This window comes from Coregonus lavaretus (genome assembly GCF_964263955.1).
Source record: "Coregonus lavaretus genome assembly, chromosome: 10".
Classification (NCBI taxonomy): Eukaryota; Metazoa; Chordata; class Actinopteri; order Salmoniformes; family Salmonidae; genus Coregonus; species Coregonus lavaretus.
Window position 1 is genome coordinate 11,930,772 of NC_139997.1, and position 23,414 is coordinate 11,954,185.

The 23,414-nt window shown below is 46.4% G+C and overlaps 1 protein-coding gene across 7 annotated transcripts; it reads right to left on the reverse strand.

Moving 5' to 3' along the window:
* Nucleotides 1-1,434: 1,434 nt before the first annotated feature.
* On the reverse strand, nt 1,435-22,012 carry LOC311135937 (protein prune homolog 2-like). 7 transcript variants are annotated; one of them, XM_084169974.1, is made up of 11 exons: nt 21,929-22,012; nt 19,387-19,462; nt 15,214-15,423; nt 14,797-14,973; nt 14,358-14,460; nt 13,567-13,698; nt 13,256-13,342; nt 11,091-11,189; nt 3,582-3,620; nt 3,060-3,107; nt 1,435-2,833 (listed from the first exon to the last, which is right to left on the reverse strand). In XM_084169974.1, exons 2-11 carry the CDS (start codon nt 19,439-19,441, stop codon nt 2,803-2,805), a joined length of 981 nt encoding a protein of 326 aa, XP_084026100.1. In that variant the 5' UTR covers nt 19,442-19,462; nt 21,929-22,012; the 3' UTR covers nt 1,435-2,802. The 7 variants fall into 7 exon arrangements, with proteins under 7 accessions (XP_084026100.1, XP_084026097.1, XP_084026101.1 ...); XM_084169971.1 differs by having other exon boundaries at nt 1,435-2,217; nt 3,056-3,107; XM_084169975.1 differs by having other exon boundaries at nt 3,056-3,107.
* Nucleotides 22,013-23,414: the final 1,402 nt, after the last annotated feature.

Here is a 23,414-nt window from a genome sequence, read left to right on the forward strand (position 1 = left end):
AGGAAAGGTGGGCTCTAGTCCTCTGTTCCAATATACTGACTAGCCATACCCCTTAGAGCAGACCAGGGTTCGAACACTATTTGAAATCATTTCAAATACTTTATCTGGGCTTGATTGCGCTTGCCTGGTGCAATAGAACACAAATCAAAATGTATTTGTCACATGCTTTGTAAACAGTGAAACGCTTACTTACGGGCCCTTCCCAACAATGCAGAGGCCCAGTTGGTGGACCTCACTGAGGGCCGGGCCGGTGGGGTTAGTGTTAAATACATGGGTCAGGGTGGAACGGTCTACAGGAAGTTCCGGTACGGACAGCCAGGGGATGATGACGATGAGCTGGAGTACAATGATGAGAGCTATACATTTTGCTGATGGGTGATGTATATTTAGCAGGATGTTTAACTCTTTCTGCCTCATCTCTCTCGTTGACTCTTTCTCTCAGGGCTTGCATCCATCTTATTTGTCCTCGTTTGATATAAAACAAAAGCTATTTCATGCTGAGGGGTGTTTAATAAATGCTGTTCATAAACAATTGTGTATGTTGTCAAATACCAGTTATTTTTAACATTTAGGGGAAATGTTTATTTTGTGACTTCAACCACAACCCCTGAAATACAATATTGTGTCGTAAAATCAGTTTCAAAATGTTATTCCTCTTTTGTAATTGTGGTGGTGTTGAAGATTAACACTTTAAATCATGGCTGCCCAACCCTCTTCCTGGAGATCTACCGTCCTGTGGGTTTTCAGTCCAACCCTAATTTAACACACCTGATTCTACTTATTAGCTGCTCAACAAGACCTTAACTAGCTGAATCAGATATGCTAAATTAGGGTTGGACTGAGAACCTACAGGACAGTAGATCTCTAGGAAGAGGGTTGGGCAGCCCTTCTTTAAATCAAAGTTATGGTTTTGCCACTTGTCTTTGTATAATTAGTTTGCTGTCATGGACTTTTGAAAAAGTTTTTTGTTCTTCAAGTAACATTTACCATTGACTTGGAAGACCTTCGTTTTGGTAATACTGATAGTAACACACGGTTCGTATGCGTTGGGCACCAAGCGGAAAAGACCAACAGGGAGGGGCTACCTGAACTTTTATCCAATAAGAAATGCTAAGGGCTGGATTCAATCTGTATCGTGGAAGCTCTTCGTTAAAATGTAAAGGTAATTTTCGAATGAGCCGACATTCAGCGTGTACTGTGACTGACGTCTCCGCGAACGCGGGAACATTGCCTTTTAAATTTCAATTGTGAGTCTTCCGCGATACTTCTGCGATACAGATATGACCCTGGTGTTGTGATAGAAAGGTCAATGACCTTCAAGTATGACTAACAAGCTAATAAGGCTGCAAATTCATCACTGGCCATTTTAATTCACAAATGAATGCAACTGACAATCGCATAGATGGCATGTGAGGAAAAACACAGGAGCAATGCTCAGCGTAAAACTATTTATTGATTTAGTGTTCCATCATATCATGTTATACACAATGTTGGAGAAGGCCATCAATCTGAGGAAACATGCATTGACACACACGCATACACCCACACATGGGATGCGAAATTGTGCTTTACAGAGACAAACGCTGCTCTTTCTGTCCCACTCTGAGGTCATCCTGTTTGGTGCAGCAAGAGCCCTAGACGGTGAACATGTAGGAAGTCTGACGGAAACACACACTGACAGGACACACACACACGGCACGCTCGACTCACAGGACAGGCATCTGAAAGGACATGCTCTCACAATGTACTGACAGCTTGTTTTCACACATCACTTGGTTACACACAGAAATATATTTCTATGGTTACACAGTTCATCCTCTATACTTCAGATTGATTCAACGTGAAAACATCTAGGGATGTTAGTGGTAAAACACTGTCAAGATCCAGAATAAGATCTAAAAAAAGATTGAGAAGCGTAACTTGGTCGTTTCCTAAGGTGACTGGGTTTTAGCATGCCATAGATATGTCAGATTGATTTTGACATACCATCATTGACGTGCTGTTGTCTCAAGGACATAATGACTTGTCTAAATTCCAGATGGGGACTAACATTTAAAGGTAGACTTCCCCGCTGCTTTGGTCCCGGGGCTACCACGCTGTGGACACCGTGAAGCGAACGCGTGCACATGCACAGATACTGTGTGAGTGAAGTCTTCCATCTTGCTCATCTCAATATCTGCGGTGCTGCTCGTGGCAACGGCATTTCACTGAGTCTACCTTTAAAGGATGAGATATTATTGCTTCACTGTTGCTCATGCATTATTACCAAAGTACAACATTACAACTTTGACGCTAAGAATGGACGTGTGTCCTGTACTGTGAGTGACCATATTGTAATTCTGTCCTTAACGAACTATCATGGTATGTGGATTTAGTGTCAAGCATCTTAATGCTGGTCCTGGGCAACTTTCTGTTCCAACCCAGCACTTACACACCTGATTATTCAGCTAATCATCAAGACCTTGGTGTGCTACTAGGTGTGTTAGTGCTGGGAATAAACAAAACAGTGCACCCCTGTGGGTCCCAAAGACCAGTATTAAGAAACCCCTGGTGCTAATCTAAAGTCTGTCAGTGGTGCTATAGATTAATGTTATGGTGGTCTTATAGGATACTACGTCTGAGTGCTAACAGGGATTATGGAGTGTTTTCATAGTCTCCATGTCTGACAAACACACAGGAATAGTACATCTGTTTTATTGTTTCTAGTGCACGAAACAATCATGTGTTTTAAAACAATGTGAAATTCAATTTTGAAGCGAAGCCACAACCATCCATATCCAGTGGTGTTGAACACCACTTTGTCTAGCAGCTGTTCCTGTTGGTTTTATTGGCTCTGCAGAGGAAGAGAAGCCAATGAAACAGAGGCATTAATGTTAGAGGCTGCGTCCCAAATGGCAAGCTACACCCTACTTAGTGCACTACTTTTGACCAGGGCCCTATAGGTAATAGGGTACCATTTGGGACACAGCCTTGGTGTTTATATGAAAGACAGACAAGCCAGACAAGGCCATCTCTCTTCAGACTGCACTTAAACAAGTGGCTTTAGTGGTCTTACTGACTCTGGTCTCCCAGACGTCGGCTCAGGTCCCTGGAGGAAGCTGCTCACACTACAGGAGAAAGGGGGAAAAAAGTCAGAAGGGAATCTGGGGTGCAGTGGTAAATATATCAAGGGCTACATTTTGTGGAGCATTTTGAATCAATGGTATTCCTTGTGAGGAAGGCCGAGCCAAATATAGTCAAACGAGTATGTTTCTCATTGGAATTCTACATGTCTTTCTCAGACTTATCTTATTCACCATCTGTGATATATCACCATAATTAATCATTTTACTGTAATCTATGGTTTATTGATATGGGAGACAAATGCCTTTCGAGATACTCTATAATAATATGGAAATGTGATAAATGTATGAAAGTAATCAGAGCAAACACACAGGTGAGCAGGCTGATCCAACCTACAAGCCTTTCTGATCTTAAACAGGATAATGTGATAAATGGGAGTCTAGTTAAGAGAAAACAGACGTGGTACATAGTTTCTGTTTCTGCAGCCGTAATAATAAGGGAATGGAGTCGATGCTTACGTCGAGCTCAGCGCCGCTTCCTTCAGCTCCTCGTCAAGGCTAAGGGGTGAGAGTTGACAACGGAAGATAAATAGTCAGTTACAGTGAAGGGGAGGGGAGGGAGGAGTAGAAGGGAGAGGGGGATGTGTACAGTCGTGTCATTCTCCAAACTTTTGACCACAAGTATTGGTCTTCACAACGTTTGCTGCTTCAGTGTTATGAGATATTTTTGTCAGATGTTACTATGGTATACTGAGGTATAATTACAAGCATTCCATAAGTGTCAAAGGCTTTTGTTGACAATTACATTAAAGTTTATGCAAAGAGTCAATATTTGCAGTGTTGACCCTTCTTTTTCAAGACCTCTGCAATCCGCCCTGGCATGCTGTCAATTAACTTCTGGGCCACATCCTGACTGATTGTCATGAGCCTCTCACTCCACCGGGTTACCACCTTTATTTTCTTCCACTCTGCTCACCACTCTCTCTACTCAGCCTAACTAGCTCCACCTGTCCCTGCTCTGCTCTGCTCTAATTACTCTGCCAGCTGCGCTGCATTACCCACTACCTCTCCCAGTATTTAAGGCCCTGTCTTTCAGCTCTCCGGTGTCAGATCGTCTGCAAAGCTCACACCCGGAACCTGTTTGCTCGCGCTTCTGGCTCACCCTGGTTTTGTGACCCCGGACCTGCCTGATTTTTGGATACTCTTCTGCCCCAGGAGATCCAGACCTGCTTCTGCCATAACGACTCCTGACTACTCTTCAATCCCGGTAACTCTGACCAGCCTTCTGCCTTGCTACTACGTATTTTGGATTTCCCTTGAACTGTACTGCTGCCTTGTTTCATTCCGCCCTGTTGTGTCTGTGTCTCCCCCCCCCAGGACTTCTGGACCACCCACCACCGGCTTCATAGGACGCATCGCTGCCACTGGGGGGGGCACAGACCCAGCACATTGGACGGGATCCCTGTTACCCCTGGAGCCTTCATTCACTCCCTACTTCCCCTTTCCCTTAAGTTTTAATAAACTTTCTGGTGTGACGCAATTGTGGTCCTCTGGTCGTCTGTCTGAACCGTGACAGTACGATCTGACCATTATGGACTCAGCGCACACTTTCCCCGACATGGAAACCGATGAGCATGAGCAGCAGTTCCAGCAGCAGCAACAACAACTCGCCATGATCATTCAACTCCTCACCAACCTTACCCCAGCCAGTCTGCCCACCAGCCCTGCCCCCGAGTTACCTGCCCCGGTCATTGCAGCCGCTGCTCCGGAACCCAAGATTGGAAACCCCGAGCGGTTCAACGGCGATTCAACCCAGGTCCGGCCATTCCTGACTAGCTGCCGACTTCAGTTCTCCTTGCAGCCAAGGACCTTCGCCACGGAGGGGGCTAAAGTTGGGTATGCCATCACTCACCTGACGGGCCGAGCTCGACTCTGGGGAACAGCAGAGTTCGAACGTCAAACCCCCGCATGTGCAACCTTCGACCTGTTTGCTGAGGAGATGCTGAAGGTGTTTGACCTGGATTCACCAACCGCAGAGGCGTCTCGTGAACTGTTCAGTATTCGACAAGGCAGACGTACAGTCGCAGACCATTCCATCGACTTCCGAACCCTGGCTAGACGAAGTTCTTGGAACACACCATCGTTGGTGGACGCGTTCTTCCATAGTTTGGCTGACTATATCAAGGACGAGTTGGTCTCCCATGAACTGCCTTCCACTCTTGATGAAGCCATCGCACTGACTGTCAGGATCGACAGAAGGATACAGACCCGTCGTCGTGAGAGGGGGCGCCAAGGTCCACCTACTACCGGCATTCGGAGAGATCCGACTGGGCTCCTGTCATCTACTGCCACTCACCCAGGTCAGCTTGATCAGTCTGAGCCTATGGAGATTGGGCGAGCCTCTCTCACTCCTGCAGAGCGCCAGCGCCGCTTCACCTCAAACCTCTGCCTCTATTGTGGAGGTGATGGACATCGTGTGGTAACCTGCCCTTTAAAGGGCCGAAGCTCACCGGGCATAGGGGGAGTCCGGTTGAGTTCAATGACCATCCAGTCCTCCGACCGCAAACCCCTGCTGCAAGTTCACCTCCGCCTCTCTGACTCAACTCACACCCTGGCTGCTCTGGTGGATTCTGGCGCCGAAGCCAACATAATGGACATCAAGCTGGCACGCCAGCTGGGACTGGAGAACCTCCGTTTGACACCTCCTATTCCTGCCCGGGCACTGGACGGACACTTACTCGGATCGGTCACTCATGTCACGGCCCCGGTCTCGATGGGTCTGTCCGGAAACCATCAAGAAACTATCCAGTTTCACCTGCTCCCCTCTCCAGGCCAACCCCTCATCCTGGGTTACCCATGGCTCCGCCGGCACAACCCTCAGCTCGACTGGGTGACCGGGGTGATCAGGGAGTGGGGAGAGGACTGCCACCGAACCTGCCTGCTTGCTGCCGCACTACCCCCTCGGCCAGTACCTACTAACTCCGCTCCTGACCTCTCCAATGTCCCAGAATGCTACCATGGTCTCAGAGAGGTGTTTAACAAAGCAAGAGCCACATCTCTGCCCCCTCACCGACCGTACGACTGTGCCATCGACCTCCTCCCTGGAACAGCCCCTCCAAAGGGTCGTCTTTATTCGTTGTCTGCTCCTGAAAGAAAGTCCATGGAGGACTACATCAATGGCTCTCTGTCCGCAGGATTAATCCGTTCATCTTCATCTCCTGCTGGTGCTGGCTTCTTCTTTGTGGGGAAGAAGGACGGATCTCTTCGCCCCTGCATCGACTACAGGGGACTCAACGACATCACAGTGAAAAACCGTTACCCTCTGCCTCTGCTCACCTCTGCTTTTGAGTTGCTCCAGGGAGCCACTGTTTTTACCAAGTTGGATCTCAGAAACGCTTACCACCTAGTGCGGATCCGGGAGGGAGATGAATGGAAAACCGCATTCAATACACCAACAGGCCACTACGAGTATCTGGTTATGCCTTTTGGCCTCACCAATGCTCCTGCTGTGTTCCAGGCTCTAGTGAATGATGTACTGCGGGACATGTTAAACAAGTTTGTCTTCGTTTACCTGGATGACATCTTAATCTACTCCAGAAACCTGTCTGAACACACCCGCCATGTCCAGCAAGTCCTTCATCGTCTTCTGGAGAATTCCCTCTACGCCAAGGCAGAGAAATGTGAGTTTCACGTCAAGACAGTGGCCTTCCTGGGGTACATAGTGGCAGAGGGAAGTATCCAAATGGATCCTGCCAAAGTATCAGCAGTCACTTCATGGCCAGTTCCGGAGAACAGAAAGAAGCTGCAACAGTTTCTGGGGTTTGCTAACTTCTATAGAAAGTTTATCCGGAACTACAGTACCGTTGCTGCCCCTCTCACTGCTCTAACCAGCACCAAGCAACCCTTCACCTGGACCCCAGCAGCCGACAAAGCCTTCAGTACCCTCAAGGTGAGGTTCACCTCCGCTCCCATCCTCCAGATGCCTGATGTGGACCGGCAATTCATTGTGGAGGTGGACGCCTCGGATGTGGGAGTTGGTGCTGTGATTTCTCAGTGGGCTGCGGAGGATAGGAAGCTCCATCCCTGTGCCTTTTTCTCACGTCGGTTGTCCCCCTCTGAGTGCAATTACGACATAGGGAACCGTGAGCTGCTGGCTGTGAAGCTTGCCTTGGAGGAGTGGCGTCACTGGCTGGAGGGGTCCACCATTCCATTTCTCGTTTGGACCGATCATAAGAACTTGGAGTACATCCGCACGGCCAAACGGTTGAACTCCAGGCAGTCCCGCTGGGCCCTGTTCTTCACCAGGTTTAATTTCACTCTGTCATACCGGCCTGGATCACGCAACACCAAGCCAGACGCCCTCTCCCGTCAATTCCAGAAGGATGACACCCCCTCCAAGGACCCTGTGTCGATTCTGCCAAGTCCCTGCATCGTTGCAGCTCTGACCTGGGCTGTTGAGGAACAGGTGCTGGAGGCTCTCCGTAACCAGCCAGGTCCCAGCACTTGCCCAGCTGACCGCCTTTTTGTCCCCGAAGACCTGAGGTCCCAGGTCGTTCAGTGGGGACATGACTCCCGCCTAGCTTGTCACCCTGGCTCCACCCGCACTTACAACCTGCTCGCCCAGAGGTTCTGGTGGCCCTCTCTGAGAAAGGATGTACGGGAATTCGTCCAAGCCTGCCCCATCTGCAACCAACACAAGTCGTCCTGCCAGCCCCCAGCCGGATTGCTGCAGCCCCTGCCTGTGCCCAGACGTCCCTGGTCTCACATCGCCCTTGACTTTGTCACGGGGCTGCCCCCTTCAAGAGGCATGACCGTCATTCTCACCATAGTTGACCGTTTCAGCAAGATGGCACACTTCATTCCCCTCCCCAAGCTCCCAACCGCCAAGGAGACCGCCCAGGTGGTCCTGGAACACGTCTTCCGGATCCATGGACTGCCAAAGGATGTAGTTTCTGACCGTGGTCCACAATTCTCCTCCGCTTTTTGGAAGGAGTTCTGTCACCTGCTGGGAGCCACAGTCAGTCTGACTTCCGGATTCCATCCCCAATCCAATGGGCAGTCAGAGCGGGCTAATCAGGAGCTCGAGAAGGCACTGCGATGCATGACTTCACGCAACCCCCACTCCTGGTCGCAGCAATTGACATGGGTGGAGTACGCACACAATTCTCTGACCTGCTCTGCCATCTGTATGTCCCCTTTTCCAATGTGTTTATGGATACCAGCCTCCTCTATTTGCCAGCCAGGAAGAGGAGGTTACTTGCCCATCTGCACTTGCTTTTGCCCGTCGATGTCGCCGCACCTGGTCACAAGCCCGAGCCACACTCCTCAGATCCGTTGCCAGCTACACTACCGGGGCCAACCGTCGGAGAATTCCTGCTCCCACCTACCATGTTGGTCAAAGGGTGTGGTTGTCATCGAAGAACCTGCCACTCAGGGTGGAGTCGCAGAAGCTGGCACCTCGGTTCATTGGCCCATTCCCTATCATAAGAGTGATTAGCCCAACTGCTGTCCGGCTCCAACTGCCTAATTCCCTGAGGGTGCACCCCACTTTCCATGTGTCTAAGATTAAGCCCATCCATGAGAGTCCGCTGGTCCCTGCTGCGCCTTGTCCTCCTCCTCCACGGCTCGTCGATGGTGGTCTGGTTTACACCGTCCGCCGCCTGCTTCGGTCCAGACGGAGGGGTAGGGGTCTCCAGTACCTCATTGACTGGGAGGGCTATGGACCTGAGGAAAGGACCTGGGTGCCAGCTAGTCGGATTGTGGATAGGACTCTCATCACCGCTTTCCACCAACGGCATCCTGATCAACCTGCAATCCGTAGGGGCCGCCCCAGAGGGGTCCCTAACCGTCCTGCCCGCTCGGCTTCCTGTCCTGTGCCTGATCCTGTCTCGGGACCTGTCCCATCTCCCGACCACGGCCCTCCGGCTTCCTCCGAGGATGAGGACGTTCACTCGGACCGTTCGGAGGAGTTCTAGCCCTCCTCCGGCTCCCCTCCTCCCGCCCGGCGTGGTGTTGCTCTTGGGACTTCTGGGGCCGTCCCTTGGGGGGGGGGTTCTGTCATGAGCCTCTCACTCCACCGGGTTACCACCTTTATTTTCTTCCACTCTGCTCACCACTCTCTCTACTCAGCCTAACTAGCTCCACCTGTCCCTGCTCTGCTCTGCTCTAATTACTCTGCCAGCTGCGCTGCATTACCCACTACCTCTCCCAGTATTTAAGGCCCTGTCTTTCAGCTCTCCGGTGTCAGATCGTCTGCAAAGCTCACACCCGGAACCTGTTTGCTCGCGCTTCTGGCTCACCCTGGTTTTGTGACCCCGGACCTGCCTGATTTTTGGATACTCTTCTGCCCCAGGAGATCCAGACCTGCTTCTGCCATAACGACTCCTGACTACTCTTCAATCCCGGTAACTCTGACCAGCCTTCTGCCTTGCTACTACGTATTTTGGATTTCCCTTGAACTGTACTGCTGCCTTGTTTCATTCCGCCCTGTTGTGTCTGTGTCTCCCCCCCCCAGGACTTCTGGACCACCCACCACCGGCTTCATAGGACGCATCGCTGCCACTGGGGGGGGCACAGACCCAGCACATTGGACGGGATCCCTGTTACCCCTGGAGCCTTCATTCACTCCCTACTTCCCCTTTCCCTTAAGTTTTAATAAACTTTCTGGTGTGACGCAATTGTGGTCCTCTGGTCGTCTGTCTGAACCGTGACACTGATGGCAGCCCATTCTTGCATAATCAATGCTTGGAGTTTGTCAGAATTTGTGGGTTTTTGTTTGTCCACCCGCCTCTTGAGGATTGACCACAAGTTCTCAATGGGATTAAGGTCTGGGGAGTTTCCTGGCCATGGCCCCAACATTTCGATGTTTTGTTCCCCGAGCCACTTAGTTATCACTTTTGGCTTATGGCAAGGTGCTCCATCATGCTGGAAAAGGCATTGTTCGTCACCAAACTGTTCTTGGATGGTTGGGAGAAGTTGCTCTCGGATAATGTGTTGATACCATTCTTTATTCATGGCTGTGTTCTTAGGCAAAATTGTGAGTGAGCCCACTCCCTTGGCTGAGAAGCAACCCCACACATGAATGGTCTCAGGATGCTTTACTGTTGGCATGACACAGGACTGATGGTAGCGCTCACCTTGTCTTCTCCGGACAAGCTTTTTTCCGGATGCCCCAAACAATCGGAAAGGGGATTCATCAGAGAAAATGACTTTACCCCAGTCCTCAGCAGTCCAATCCCTGTACCTTTTGCAGAATATCAGTCTGTCCCTGATGTTTTTCCTGGAGAGAAGTGGCTTCCTCGCTGCCCTTCTTGACACCAAGCAATCCTCAAAAAGTATTCACCTCACTGTGCATGCAGATGCACTCACACCTGCCTGCTGCCATTCCTGAGCAAGCTCTGCACTGGTGGTGCCCCGATCCCGCAGCTGAATCAACTTTAGGAGACGGTCCTGGCGCTTGCTGGACTTTCTTGGGCGCCCTGAAGCCTTCTTCACAACAATTGAACCTCTCTCCTTGAAGTTCTTGATGATCCGATAAATGGTTGATTTAGGTGCAATCTTACTGGCAGCAATATCCTTGCCTGTGAAGCCCTTTTTGTGCAAAGCAATGATGACGGCACGTGTTTCCTTGCAGGTAACCATGGTTAACAGAGGAAGAACAATGATTTCAGGCACCCTCCTTTTAAAGATTCCAGTCTGTTATTCTAACTCAATCAGCATGACAGAGTGATCTCCAGCCTTGTCCTCGTCAACACTCTCACCTGTGTTAACGAGAGAATCACTGACATGATGTCAGCTGGTCCTTTTGTGGCAGGGCTGAAATGCAGTGGAAATGTTTTTGGGGGGGATTAAGTTCATTTTCATGGCAAAGAGGGACTTTGCAATTAATTGCAATTCATCTGATCACTCTTCATAACATTCTGGAGTATATGCAAATTGCCATCATAAAAACTGAGGCAGCAGACTTTGTGAAAATTTATATTTGTGTCATTCTCAAAACTTTTGACCACGACTGTAGACTGGGCTCACCTAATGATGCACTCTGGGATGTGGACGTACTCCATGGGGATGAGTTCCTGCAGCTCAGCCAGGCTGTTCACGTACTTTATCTTATTGCTGAACTTGGTGCTGTGACAAAACACACAAACACGCATACGTAAGTGGACGTGCACACTCGTGCTATCTTTATCTACCAGATTATTTTATTTGAACAGAGAAATGTACACTGAGTGTACAAAACCTTAGGAACACCTTCCTAATATTGAGTTGCACCCCCTTTTTGCCCTCAGAACAGCCTCAATTCGTTGGGGCATGGACTCTACAAGGTGTCAAGCGTTCCACAGGGATGCTGGCCGACGTTGACTCCAATGCTTCCCACAGTCGTGTCAAGTTGGCTGGATGTCCTTTGGGTAGCGGACCATTCTTGATATACACTCAGGAAACTGTTAAGGGTGAAAAACCCAGCAGCGTTGCAGTTCTTGACACAAGCCAGTGTGCCTGGCACCTACTACCATACCCCGTTCAAAGGCACTTATATATTTTGTCTTGCCCATTCACCCTTTGACTGGCACACATACACAATCCATGTCTCAATTGTCTCAAGGCATAAAAATCCTTCTTTAACCTGTCTCCTCCCCTTCATCTACACTGATTTCAAGTGGATTTAACAGGTGACATCAACAAGGGATCATAGCTTTCACATGGATTCACCTGGTCAGTCTGTCATGGAAAGAGCAGGTGTTTTGTACACTCAGTGTATACAGCGCTTTCAGGAAGTATTCACACACCTTGACTTTCTCCACATTTTGTTGTGTTACAGCCTGAATTTAAAATGGATTAAATAGAGATATTTTGTCACTGGCCTACACACAATACCCCATAATGTCAAAGTGGAATTATGTTGTTAGAAATGTTTTAAACAAATTTATTAAAAATGAAAAGCTGAAATGTCTTGAGTCAAGTATTCAACCACTTTGTTATGGCAAGCCTAAATAAGTTCAGGAGTAAACATTTGCTTGACAAGTCATTTGAATAGACGGGGGGCCAGTATAAAAAAAAGATATATATGTATTCACTAACTGTAAGTCGCTCTGGATAAGAGCGTCTGCTAAATGACTAAAATGTAAATGTAAAATGTAGACTCACTGTGTGCAATAATAGTTTTACCATGATTTTGAATGACTTCCTCATCTCTGTACCCCACACATACAATTAACTGTAAGGTCCCTAGTCAAGCAGTGAATTTCAAACACAGATTCAACAACAACAAAAAAAGAAGACATTGAATATCCCTTTGAGCATGGTGAAGTTATTAATTACACTTTGGTTGGTGTATCAATACACCCAGTCAATACAAAGATACAGACATCCTTTCTAACTCAGTTGCTGGAGAGGAAGGAAACCACTCAGGTGCTAAAGTAATGCTGCAAAAAAATATGGCAACGCAATTAACTTTTTGTCCGGAATACAAAGTGCTATGTTTTGGGGCAAATCCAATACAACACATTACTGAGTACCACTCTCCATATTTTCAACCATAGTGGTGGCTGCATCATGTTATGGGTTTGCTTGTGATCGTTAAGGACTGGGGAGTTTTTCAGGATAAAAAAATAATGTAATGGAGCGAGGCACAGGCAAAATCCTAGAGGAAAACCTGGTTCAGTTTGCTTTCCACCAGACACTGGGAGATTAATTCGCCTTTCAGCTGGACAATAACCTAAAACACAAGGGCAAACACTAGTAGAGTTGCTTACCAAGAAGACAGTGAATGTTCCTGAGTGGCCGAGTTAAAGTTTTGAATTAAATCTACTTGAAAATCTATGGCAAGACCTGAAAATGGTTGTCTAGCAATGCTCAACAACCAATTTGGAGCGTGAATAATTTTTTAATAATAATGGCCAAATGTTGCACAACCCAGGTGTGGAAAGCTCTTAGAGACCTACCCTGAAAGTCTCACAACTGTAATCACTGCCAAAAGTGATTTAATATATCAAGATTTAGTAGTGTTTTTATTTTTCATATTTTTTACAAATGTTATAATTTTTCTTGCACTTTGACATTAGAGTATTTTGTGTAGATCGTTGACAAAAAAAAAAGACAATTAAATCTATTTTAATCCCACTTTGTAACAACAAAACGTGGAAAAAGTCCAGGGGTGTGAATACTTTCTGAAAGCACTGTTTATGTGTACTTACCTGATGAAGGGCCTGGTGATGGCTAGGATGGTCCGTATAAACCAGGACGGGTGGACAATGATGAAGGATTTCAAATTCTTCCTGAGCCTGTAACCAAACATTCATAAAAATTATCATATTGAGTATGTTTGTGTGATGTGGCATGATACAATGTTATTACAGTTGACCACATGGGAAATAAGTACACGTTAATCCTATCACATTTTATCCCGTGGGCCTGACTATATCCCCTTGCACTTTTTCATACTAAAAATAGAATTAATCCATCCATCCATTCATTCATGAATCAAACATTGTAAAAAGCAATCTACCTCCTGTCAATCATCTGGTAGCACTTCTTGAGCCAGCCCATTCCAGGCATCCTCCTGTGGGGCGTGGCTCCATTCAGATAGACAATCATATAGTCCTCTGCCACCATCAGCTCCAATGTGCTGATCACATACCTGCCAGCAGGACATACAGCAGGGCAAGTACACATCAATCTATTAGCACTGACTTTGCTGATAACTACTTTATTGAGGGGAAATGTACTTACTACGACTGTGATATGTTGTTGCCTAGCTATCTTAAGATGAATGCACTAATTGTAAGTCGCTGTGGATAAGAGCATCTGCTAAATGACTAAAATGTCAAATGTAAATGAATCTAGTCACTAGATTCTAGTGTATGATTTAAAACATGTCCAAAGAGTAGAGAAGCATCTGAAATATGACTGAACTGAAGAACAAGAGAGGAGTATGACAGTGAACGATTGGAAGGTGCATGTAGAATAGTTACAACATTGCCCTTCAAGTTAATTTTTCTTAGAAATAAAGACAGACGAGAACTTAACCATAAAACGCAATTAGTTATCAGTATATCCATCAAATAAATCTACAAATAATGGGTGTATTTGTTAGGTCACAGGCATATGTTTCGGGATAGGGGACTAAGGTCGGGAATCATTCCGATCAACACTAGATCTGAGCAGTAGCTTACTTGACATTTAAAGGTAATTTCAGATTGTGCCGAAATATGCAGCATTTACAGTGATCTCCACGTACATTGCCTTTAAAAGGTGCCTAAGTCAGTACTAATTAGAGTGAGGATAGGTGTAACTTACAGGAAGAGGTTCTCCATGACTTCATGGTAGTCCTCACTGTCGCTGTCCGGGAGGAAACACGCCGCAAACACTATGATGGCGTTCACTCCGTTTCCATAGTACCCTGATGAAGGAAAAACGACACTTCGAAAGAAATATTCAAATATGACCCACACTACAACAGTTTCCAAGAGTACCCTGTCTCAGAGGCTAGATCATGCGTGGGGTGGGGTGGGGAGGGTTGTGTTTGGGTGGGGTGTTTGACTGTTTCATTTCTCAGTTTGTTTGTATTTCTCTCTGTCATCTGCCATCAGTATGTCACTGTATGTCTGATTTACGTTGCATGAGATGAAAATCTGTTTTGTATGGGAGACCCCATCAAGAGAAAGGAGGTAAAAGAAGGTATATAAAATAGAATAAGGTATAAAAACACCAAACAACAATCAGAACTTTCCTGTACCTCCATGGGATACAACTCTCTGGTAGGGCTCGATGATCTTCATGTTGATGCGGTGTTCCTGCTCTCCGATGATCACGGCCCTCCACAGCTTCGCATCCTGACGCTCCTCTGCGGCACTGCACGTAGGAATCGGCTCGCACGGCTCTTTTGACGCGTTACGATTGGCTGTCGGGGGTTCTGGTTTGTGGCAAAAGGCAGAAACACAGCTAGTAGAAAACACAGACGTACTATAAATCCAACAACAAACATTTTATTACAGAGAAATTAGGTATAGGGAAACAAATTTTCATTTTAATTGTTACAGCTTCCCAAGTGGCGGAATATCTTGTTTGGTGTATTAGTATGTGTCTGAAATGGCCCTATACTGTAAAGTGCACTTAAGAGTGCCATTTGGGACATACTCCTAGACTGACTCACCCTCCCAGTCCAGCTCAGTGTCGGTGTAGTCCAGATAGTCTGTGTCGTCAGGTGTGTCCAGGTCGTCCACGTTAATATCCAGGTCGTCGGGCGTCTCTAGGGCATCCTCTTCACTCTGGTCAAGTGAAAGGCTGATACGCGGGGCGGAGAGCTTCTTCCTTTGGGAGGGGCCACCCGGCGTGCCCTGCAGGGGAAGCGAGTTGGGAGGGGCTACAGGGAGGGAGGGGGAAGAGTCACTGGAAATGTTAGAATGTTCCATCTCTCTTTATCGCTCTTTATCTCTTGTGGAGTGGTGGGTTATGACATTTTGGCTGGTTGTCAGCTGTGTTAAATAACACTTACAGTGAGGGAAAAAAGTATTTGATCCCCTGCTGATTTTGTACGTTTGCCCACTGACAAAGAAATGATTAGTCTATCATTTTAATGGTAGGTTTATTTGAACAGTGAGAGACAGAATAACAACAACAAAATCCATAAAAACGCATGTCAAAAATGTTATAAATTGATTTGCATTTTAATGAGGGAAATAAGTATTTGACCCCCTCTCAATCAGAAAGATTTCTGGCTCCCAGGTGTCTTTTATACAGGTAACGAGCTGAGATTAGGAGCACACTCTTAAAGGGAGTGCTCCTAATCTCAGCTTGTTACCTGTATAAAAGACACCTGTCCACATAAGCAATCAATCAGATTCCAAACTCCCCACCATGGCCAAGACCAAAGAGCTCTCCAAGGATGTCAGGGACAAGATTGTAGACCTACACAAGGCTGGAATAGGCTACAAGACCAGAGAAGGTGACAACAGTTGCGATTATTCTCAAATAATAGAAACACAAAAGAACTGTCAATCACGCTCGGCCTGGGGCTCCATGCAAGATCTCACCTCGAGGAGTTGCAATGATCATGAGAACGGTGAGGAATCACCCCAGAACTACACGGGAGGATCTTGTCAATGATCTCAAGGCAGCTGGGACCATAGTCACCAAGAAAACAATTGGTAACACACTATGCCCCTGAAGGACTGAAATCCTGCAGCGCCCGCAAGGACCTCCTGCTCAAGAAAGCACATATACAGGCCCGTCTGAAGTTTGCCAATGAACATCTGAATGATTCAGAGGAGAACTGGGTGAAAGTGTTGTGGTCAGATGAGACCAAAATCGAGCTCTTTGGCATCAACTCAACTCGCCGTGTTTGGAGGAGGAGGAATGCTGCCTATGACCCCAAGAACACCATCCCCACCGTCAAACATGGAGGTGGAAACATTATGCTTTGGGGGTGTTTTTCTGCTAAGGGGACAGGACAACTTCACTGCATCAAAGGGACGATGGACGGGGCCATGTACCGTCAAATCTTGGGTGAGAACCTCCTTCCCTCAGCCAGGGCATTGAAAATGGGTCTCATGCAAGATCTCACCTTGTGGGGCATCAATGATCATGAGGAAGGTGAGGGATCAGCCCAGAACTACACGGCAGGACCTGGTCAATGACCTGAAGAGAGCTGGGACCACAGTCTCAAAGAAAACCATTAGTAACACACTACGCCGTCATGGATTAAAATCCTGCAGCGCACGCAAGGTCCCCCTGCTCAAGCCAGCGCATGTCCAGGCCCGTCTGATTGTTTGTGGTGTGATTTCCTTTACGGTCCATTGAGCTATTTAAAACAGTATTATAATCCCCCACCATAATAATATTGTCTTGAATTGCTTGCAGGGTTGATAATTTATTATATATATTGTCAAAGAAGTGTGGATCATCATTATTTGGTCCGTAAATGTTAATGAGCCATATCTGTTTATTGTCCAATAACATATTTAAAATAATCCATCTACCTTGCATATCTATTTGGACAATTTGCACATTCGGTTCGAAATTACTATTAATTAATATCATCACCCCTTTTGAATTTCTTTGCCAATGGGAGAAGTATATCTCGCCCCCCCATTCCTTTTTCCACACAACTTCATCTAGAATTGTTGAATGAGTTTCCTGTAAACAATAGATATTATATTCCTTCTCTTTGAGCCATGTAAATATTGTTCTTCTTTTGATCAGCTAAGCCATTAAAATTATAACTGGCTATACTTATTTCACCATACAGAGATACAGGTTTCAAGTCTATTTTTCATTATATATGTTTGTAAATTTACCAATAAAAAATACCATAATGATTGAGTGTCCATATAGCTGTACCGTGATATTTGCATTGCTACTAAGTATCCCTTCAATTGTTCTCCACTAATTCCCCCGCTAAAGCCCCTCCCCATCCCAAGTTGAGCCGTCATCCCACCCACATCCCTCCGGATCCCTAGGGCCCCGAGAGGCCAGGACCCATCCATCGAAAATAGCACACAGTGCCACGCACAAAACAGAAGCAGATTAACCGCCAAAAGCATTTCCAATGCTGCCACCTCTATCTATGCAGTGGGGAGAACAAGTATTTGATACACTGCCGATTTTGCAGGTTTTCCTACTTACAAAGCATGTAGAGGTCTGTAATTGTTATCATAGGTACACTTCAACTGTGAGAGACGGAATCTAAAACAAAAATCCAGAAAATCACATTGTATGATTTTTAAGTAATTAATTTGCATTTTATTGCATGACATAAGTATTTGATACATCAGAAAAGCAGAACTTAATATTTGGTACAGAAACCTTTGTTTGCAATTACAGAGATCATACGTTTCCTGTAGGTCTTGACCAGGTTTGCACACACTGCAGCAGGGATTTTGGCCCACTCCTCCATACAGACCTTCTCCAGATCCTTCAGGTTTCGGAGCTGTCGCTGGTCAATACGGACTTTCAGCTCCCTCCAAAGATTTTCTATTGGGTTCAGGTCTGGAGACTGGCTAGGCCACTCCAGGACCTTGAGATGCTTCTTACGGAGCCACTCCTTAGTTGCCCTGGCTGTGTGTTTCGGGTCGTTGTCATGCTGGAAGACCCAGCCACGACCCATCTTCAATGCTCTTACTGAGGGAAGGAGGTTGTTGGCCAAGATCTCGCGATACATGGCCCCATCCATCCTCCCCTCAATACGGTGCAGTCGTCCTGTCCCCTTTGCAGAAAAGCATCCCCAAAGAATGATGTTTCCACCTCCATGCTTCACGGTTGGGATAGTGTTCTTGGGGTTGTACTCATCCTTCTTCTTCCTCCAAACACGGCGAGTGGAGTTTAGACCAAAAAGCTCTATTTTTGTCTCATCAGACCACATGACCTTCTCCCATTCCTCCTCTGGATCATCCAGATGGTCATTGGCAAACTTCAGACGGGCCTGGACATGCGCTGGCTTGAGCAGGGGGACCTTGCGTGCGCTGCAGGATTTTAATCCATGACCATCTGGATGATCCAGAGGAGGAATGGGAGAAGGTCATGTGTGTTACTAATGGTTTTCTTTGAGACTGTGGTCCCAGCTCTCTTCAGGTCATTGCATGGAGCCCCAGACCGAGTGTGATTGACCGTCATCTTGAACTTCTTCCATTTTCTAATAATTGCGCCAACAGTTGTTGCCTTCTCACCAAGCTGCTTGCCTATTGTCCTGTAGCCCATCCCAGCCTTGTGCAGGTCTACAATTTTATCCCTGATGTCCTTACACAGCTCTCTGGTCTTGGCCATTGTGGAGAGGTTGGAGTCTGTTTGATTGAGTGTGTGGACAGGTGTCTTTTATACAGGTAACGAGTTCAAACAGGTGCAGTTAATACAGGTAATGAGTGGAGAACAGGAGGGCTTCTTAAAGAAAACTAACAGGTCTGTGAAAGCCGGAATTCTTACTGGTTGGTAGGTGATCAAATACTTATGTCATGCAATAAAATGCAAATTCATTATTTAAAAATCATACAATGTGATTTTCTGGATTTTTGTTTTAGATTCTGTCTCTCACAGTTGAAGTGTACCTATGATAAAAATTACAGACCTCTACATGCTTTGTAAGTAGGAAAACCTGCAAAATCGGCAGTGTATCAAATACTTGTTCTCCCCACTGTAACTATTTAAAAATATATATCTATTCAAATATGTTGCATATCTTATTTTCCATCATTATCAATTAATATGCGTAATAATGTCGGCAGTTCATGCGTAGGATTTTAACATATAACCCTCAGTCCTGCAGGTAGCCAAAGAGTAATGGTGGAATAATAACCTATCATCACACACAGAGTTGCCAGTGTCTGAGGTTCACCTGGTCTGCCCTCGGCCCCCTCTGAGCTCATCTTACTGTGAGACGCCAGGTCCATGCCTTCATCACCCAGGGGAACCTGAAGAGAACACAGAGGAGACCAGTGACATACTGAATACAGACTCAATAAACAGTGTGTGTGGTGTGTGTATGTGTGTGCTTGCGTGTGTGTGTGTGTGTGTGTGTGTGTGCGTGCGAATGTGTGAGTTTGTGCATGTCAGAGGAGGCTGGTGGGAGGCGCCAACTCCTCTGGTGTGGGAGAAGAGAGTGGGGAGAGGGAGAAGAGAGTGGGGAGTGGGAAGAAGAGGGGGAGTGGAGGAAGAGGGAGGGGAGTGGGAGGAAGAGGGAGAGTGGAGGAAGAGGGAGGGGAGTGGGAGGAAGAGGAGGAGTGGGAGAAGAGAGTGGGGGAGAGGGAGAAGAGAGTGGGGAGTGGGAAGAAGAGGGGGAGTGGAGGAAGAGGGAGGGGAGTGGGAGGAAGAGGGGGAGTGGAGGAAGAGGGAGGGGAGTGGGAGGAAGAGGAGGAGTGGGAGAAGAGAGTGGGGGAGAGGGAGAAAGAGTGGGGAGTGGGAGGAAGAGGAGGAGTGGGAGAAGAGAGTGGGGGAGAGGGAGAAGAGAGTGGGGAGTGGGAGGAAGAGGGGGAGTGGAGGAAGAGGGAGGGGAGTGGGAGGAAGAGGGAGGGGAGTGGGAGGAAGAGGGGGAGTGGAGGAAGAGGGGGAGAGGGAAAAGAGGGTGGGGAGTGGGATGAAGAGGGAGGGGAGTGGGGGGAAGAGGGGGGGGAGTGGGAGGAAGAGGGGGAGAGGGAGAAGAGGGTGGGGAGTGGGAGGAAGAGGGGGAGAGGGAGAAGAGAGTGGGGAGAGGGAGAAGAGAGTGGGGAGTGGGAGGAAGAGGGGGAGTGGAGGAAGAGGAAGAGGGGGAGAGGGAGAAGAGGGGGGAAGAGGGGGAGAGGGAGGAGTGTTGGGGGTAAAGGTCATCAGATCTCTCCTCCTCCGCTGTGAATTATCCATCCATCCGTTCTTGCAGGAGGCAGAGAGAGGGATGGGGAGGAAGGAGGGTAAAGCTGTTACATCATCAGCAGCCCATTCTCGTCCCTCTCTCCTCTCCTCCCTCTCTCCTCTCCTCCCTCTCTCCTCTTTTCCCCCTCTCCTCTGCTGATTCAAATGTCCACGCTCTCTCTCGAGCACAGATTGGGCACAGATGCAAATGAACCAACCGTCGTATGCACTCACGCACATGAAAATACTAAACTGATCCTAGTTTCTCTTTCACGTGGGAGAAGAAAAAATCTGATTGCATTAGCAAATGTAACAAAAAGAAACATGCTGATTAGAATAGCTGAATTCCGAACAGCAAAGATTAATTACACATACGGTTGGTATAGCAAGACCAGCATCAGCTGCTTTGCTCCATGGACGATGCTGAACCACCTAATACAAACACTGCAGCACAGGAACACAGTGCTGATGACAGCAGCCCCTCCCTCTCTCTCCCTCTCTTCCTGTCTCTAGAAAATAAATACATCTCTCTCTTGTCCTTTTTCTTTAACTGCATCACATTTAACCCATCCACTCACCACTACTGGGGCACAGGAATCTCTGTCCTTCTCTGTCTCAGAGCATGGATTTCAGCTGTCTTTCTATTCCTCCAAGGCTCTTGGTAGAGATGCTCAGCTTACAAACAGCTCACAGCTTCCACCATTTTGTGGTCACATGACCCAGGCTGGCACCAAATAAGGGCAATCCCCTGCTTCTACAGTTGTGTGTGTGTGTGTTATTAGAGGCCAACTGAGAGGAGATGTAAGCATGACTGCGCAGCTAAAATAGGTTTTACTATCCCTCAGGGCTAGAAGAGAAACAGTGAGTTGAAAGGAAGCAGTAGAATTATAATGAATCCCTTGCTATCACTATTTAGAAGACAATCAATGTATTTTAGAAGCCATTCAATGTTATTTGATTAATATAATTAAATCAGACAGAAAATATTCTAAATACGTAACAGTGCTTCATGATGAGCATTAAACTTTATGACTACCACCTTTACTAAGTTCTAATTTTACGACCATTTTCAAGTTCCACCCACTTTAAATGTTCTGTTATAACTACACCATGCCTGGTCACCTTAAATTGCTTCAGTATCTCCTAAATAAACACACCTACCTACAGTCTCATTAATCTCCCATATTTCTCCACATACAGCATCTGCCTTATTGTCTTCATTATAATATAAATATAATATATAATGCACTACCTAAGCATAACAAGCACTTGCTATTTCAATCAAACCATAGAAAGGAATACAGCACCTCCTCACCTACTGTAATCAAGAATTTAAAACAAATACAAACAGGAAGATCAAACAATAGCCAGTGTCTCCTATACACAACAGAGATGTGGAACTTTAAAATCATGAGCAGGGATTTCCAGTATACAGTAAATAGTTGCAAACGCTGGTTGTTAAACCACAAAACTTAATTCTACATAGTTGGAAGACCTTTCCTCTGAGGAGATCCTCTTTGGATGGATGCATGTATGCTTGTTTAGTCACTCACCTCTGTTCTTGGTCTCAGTCTCACCAGTTAAACAGGAAGAGATAGGAACCTGAAAGTACAGCACACATGACTGCTGCCTGTTTGGTACAAAGGTCGTTGCCACGATGTCCTGACTCTGCCACGTGTGTGTGTGTGTGTGTGTGTGTGTGTGTGTGTGTGTGTGTGTGTGTGTGTGTGTGTGTGTGTGTGTGTGTGTGTGTGTGTGTGTGTGTGTGTGTGTGTGTAAAAGAGTGTGTCAGACAATGAACTGGGACTGTAGTTAATTAACACCAGTGCTTGACTTGGGATGGAAGAAGTGCAGGAGCTGTCTTTTTCCAAGTCAATCCATTAGACTATGTTCACCGAAATTCACAAATTACATTATGCTATAGATACCTCTGTTTATTCACTGTTAACGGTTTATACACATTTACCATGTCTTCTAACTACATTTTCATGACTATTATTATAGCCTACATGAAAAAGTAAGCATTACTGACACTGGAAAGCTGCTGTGTCTGATCCCATGTAGACCTATAACCTCCTGCCGTTGTGCCCTTGATCAAGGCACTTAGCCCCCCACATAGAACTGCACTGTTAGTCACCTTGTCAACATGTGGTCATCCCTCCATCTGGAGAGCTTCTGGGTGTGCGGGCATGGCTTTTTCAACATTACAACTGTAGTGTCGAGTCAATGTTGCTAATCATTGCTGTTAAACAAAGGAGTCCGCTTATACTGAACTTTGATCATAAGTTTTATTCATATCACAAGATTTCAGCATAAGTGTACAGATGTATATAGCATCTGGAGAGCAGTGTCCTCCAAATTACAATGTCTGCTCTAACGTTCTCTGTCTCTAGCCTATACTTATAAGATATACAAAAATATGGGTGGCTCCCTCTACTGTCCAATCACCTGTCTCCAACGAACAGGGGTGTCACTACAAAACAATTCCCTCTGACACTAAATAAACATCCTCTCAGGTTCCACTTGAAAACATTAGCAAACTCATAATTCTTCATATACTACATTCCCCCCTTCGAGACTAACTAAAAGTCTCGAAAACAAACAGAATAGGATTATGACAAGTAACAATTTCTCTTATTGAGTATCTTTAACAATAAACCCAAAACACTTTTCTCTGGAGTGTAAATACATTTCTATGAAATATGAACAAATCTTTATGGAGTGTGAATACATTACTATGAAATATGAACAAATCTTTATGGAGTGTGAATACATTACTATGAAATATGAACAAATCTTTATGGAGTGTGAGAGCGAAAAACCTGTCTGGCAGCCTTCTTTCCAAATATCCATCCATCAATCAAGACAGTAAAATTCTCTCACGGCCCCTCTGCCCCAGGCAACCACCTAGGTACTCCAGATCAATTCAGAAATCTTTATCAATGCATTTGAAACTATGATGCAATTAAATACACATGAAAGCCCCAGCAAACAAAATACTATCCAAAAAATATCCACACTAAGGCTGGTCGACCCATC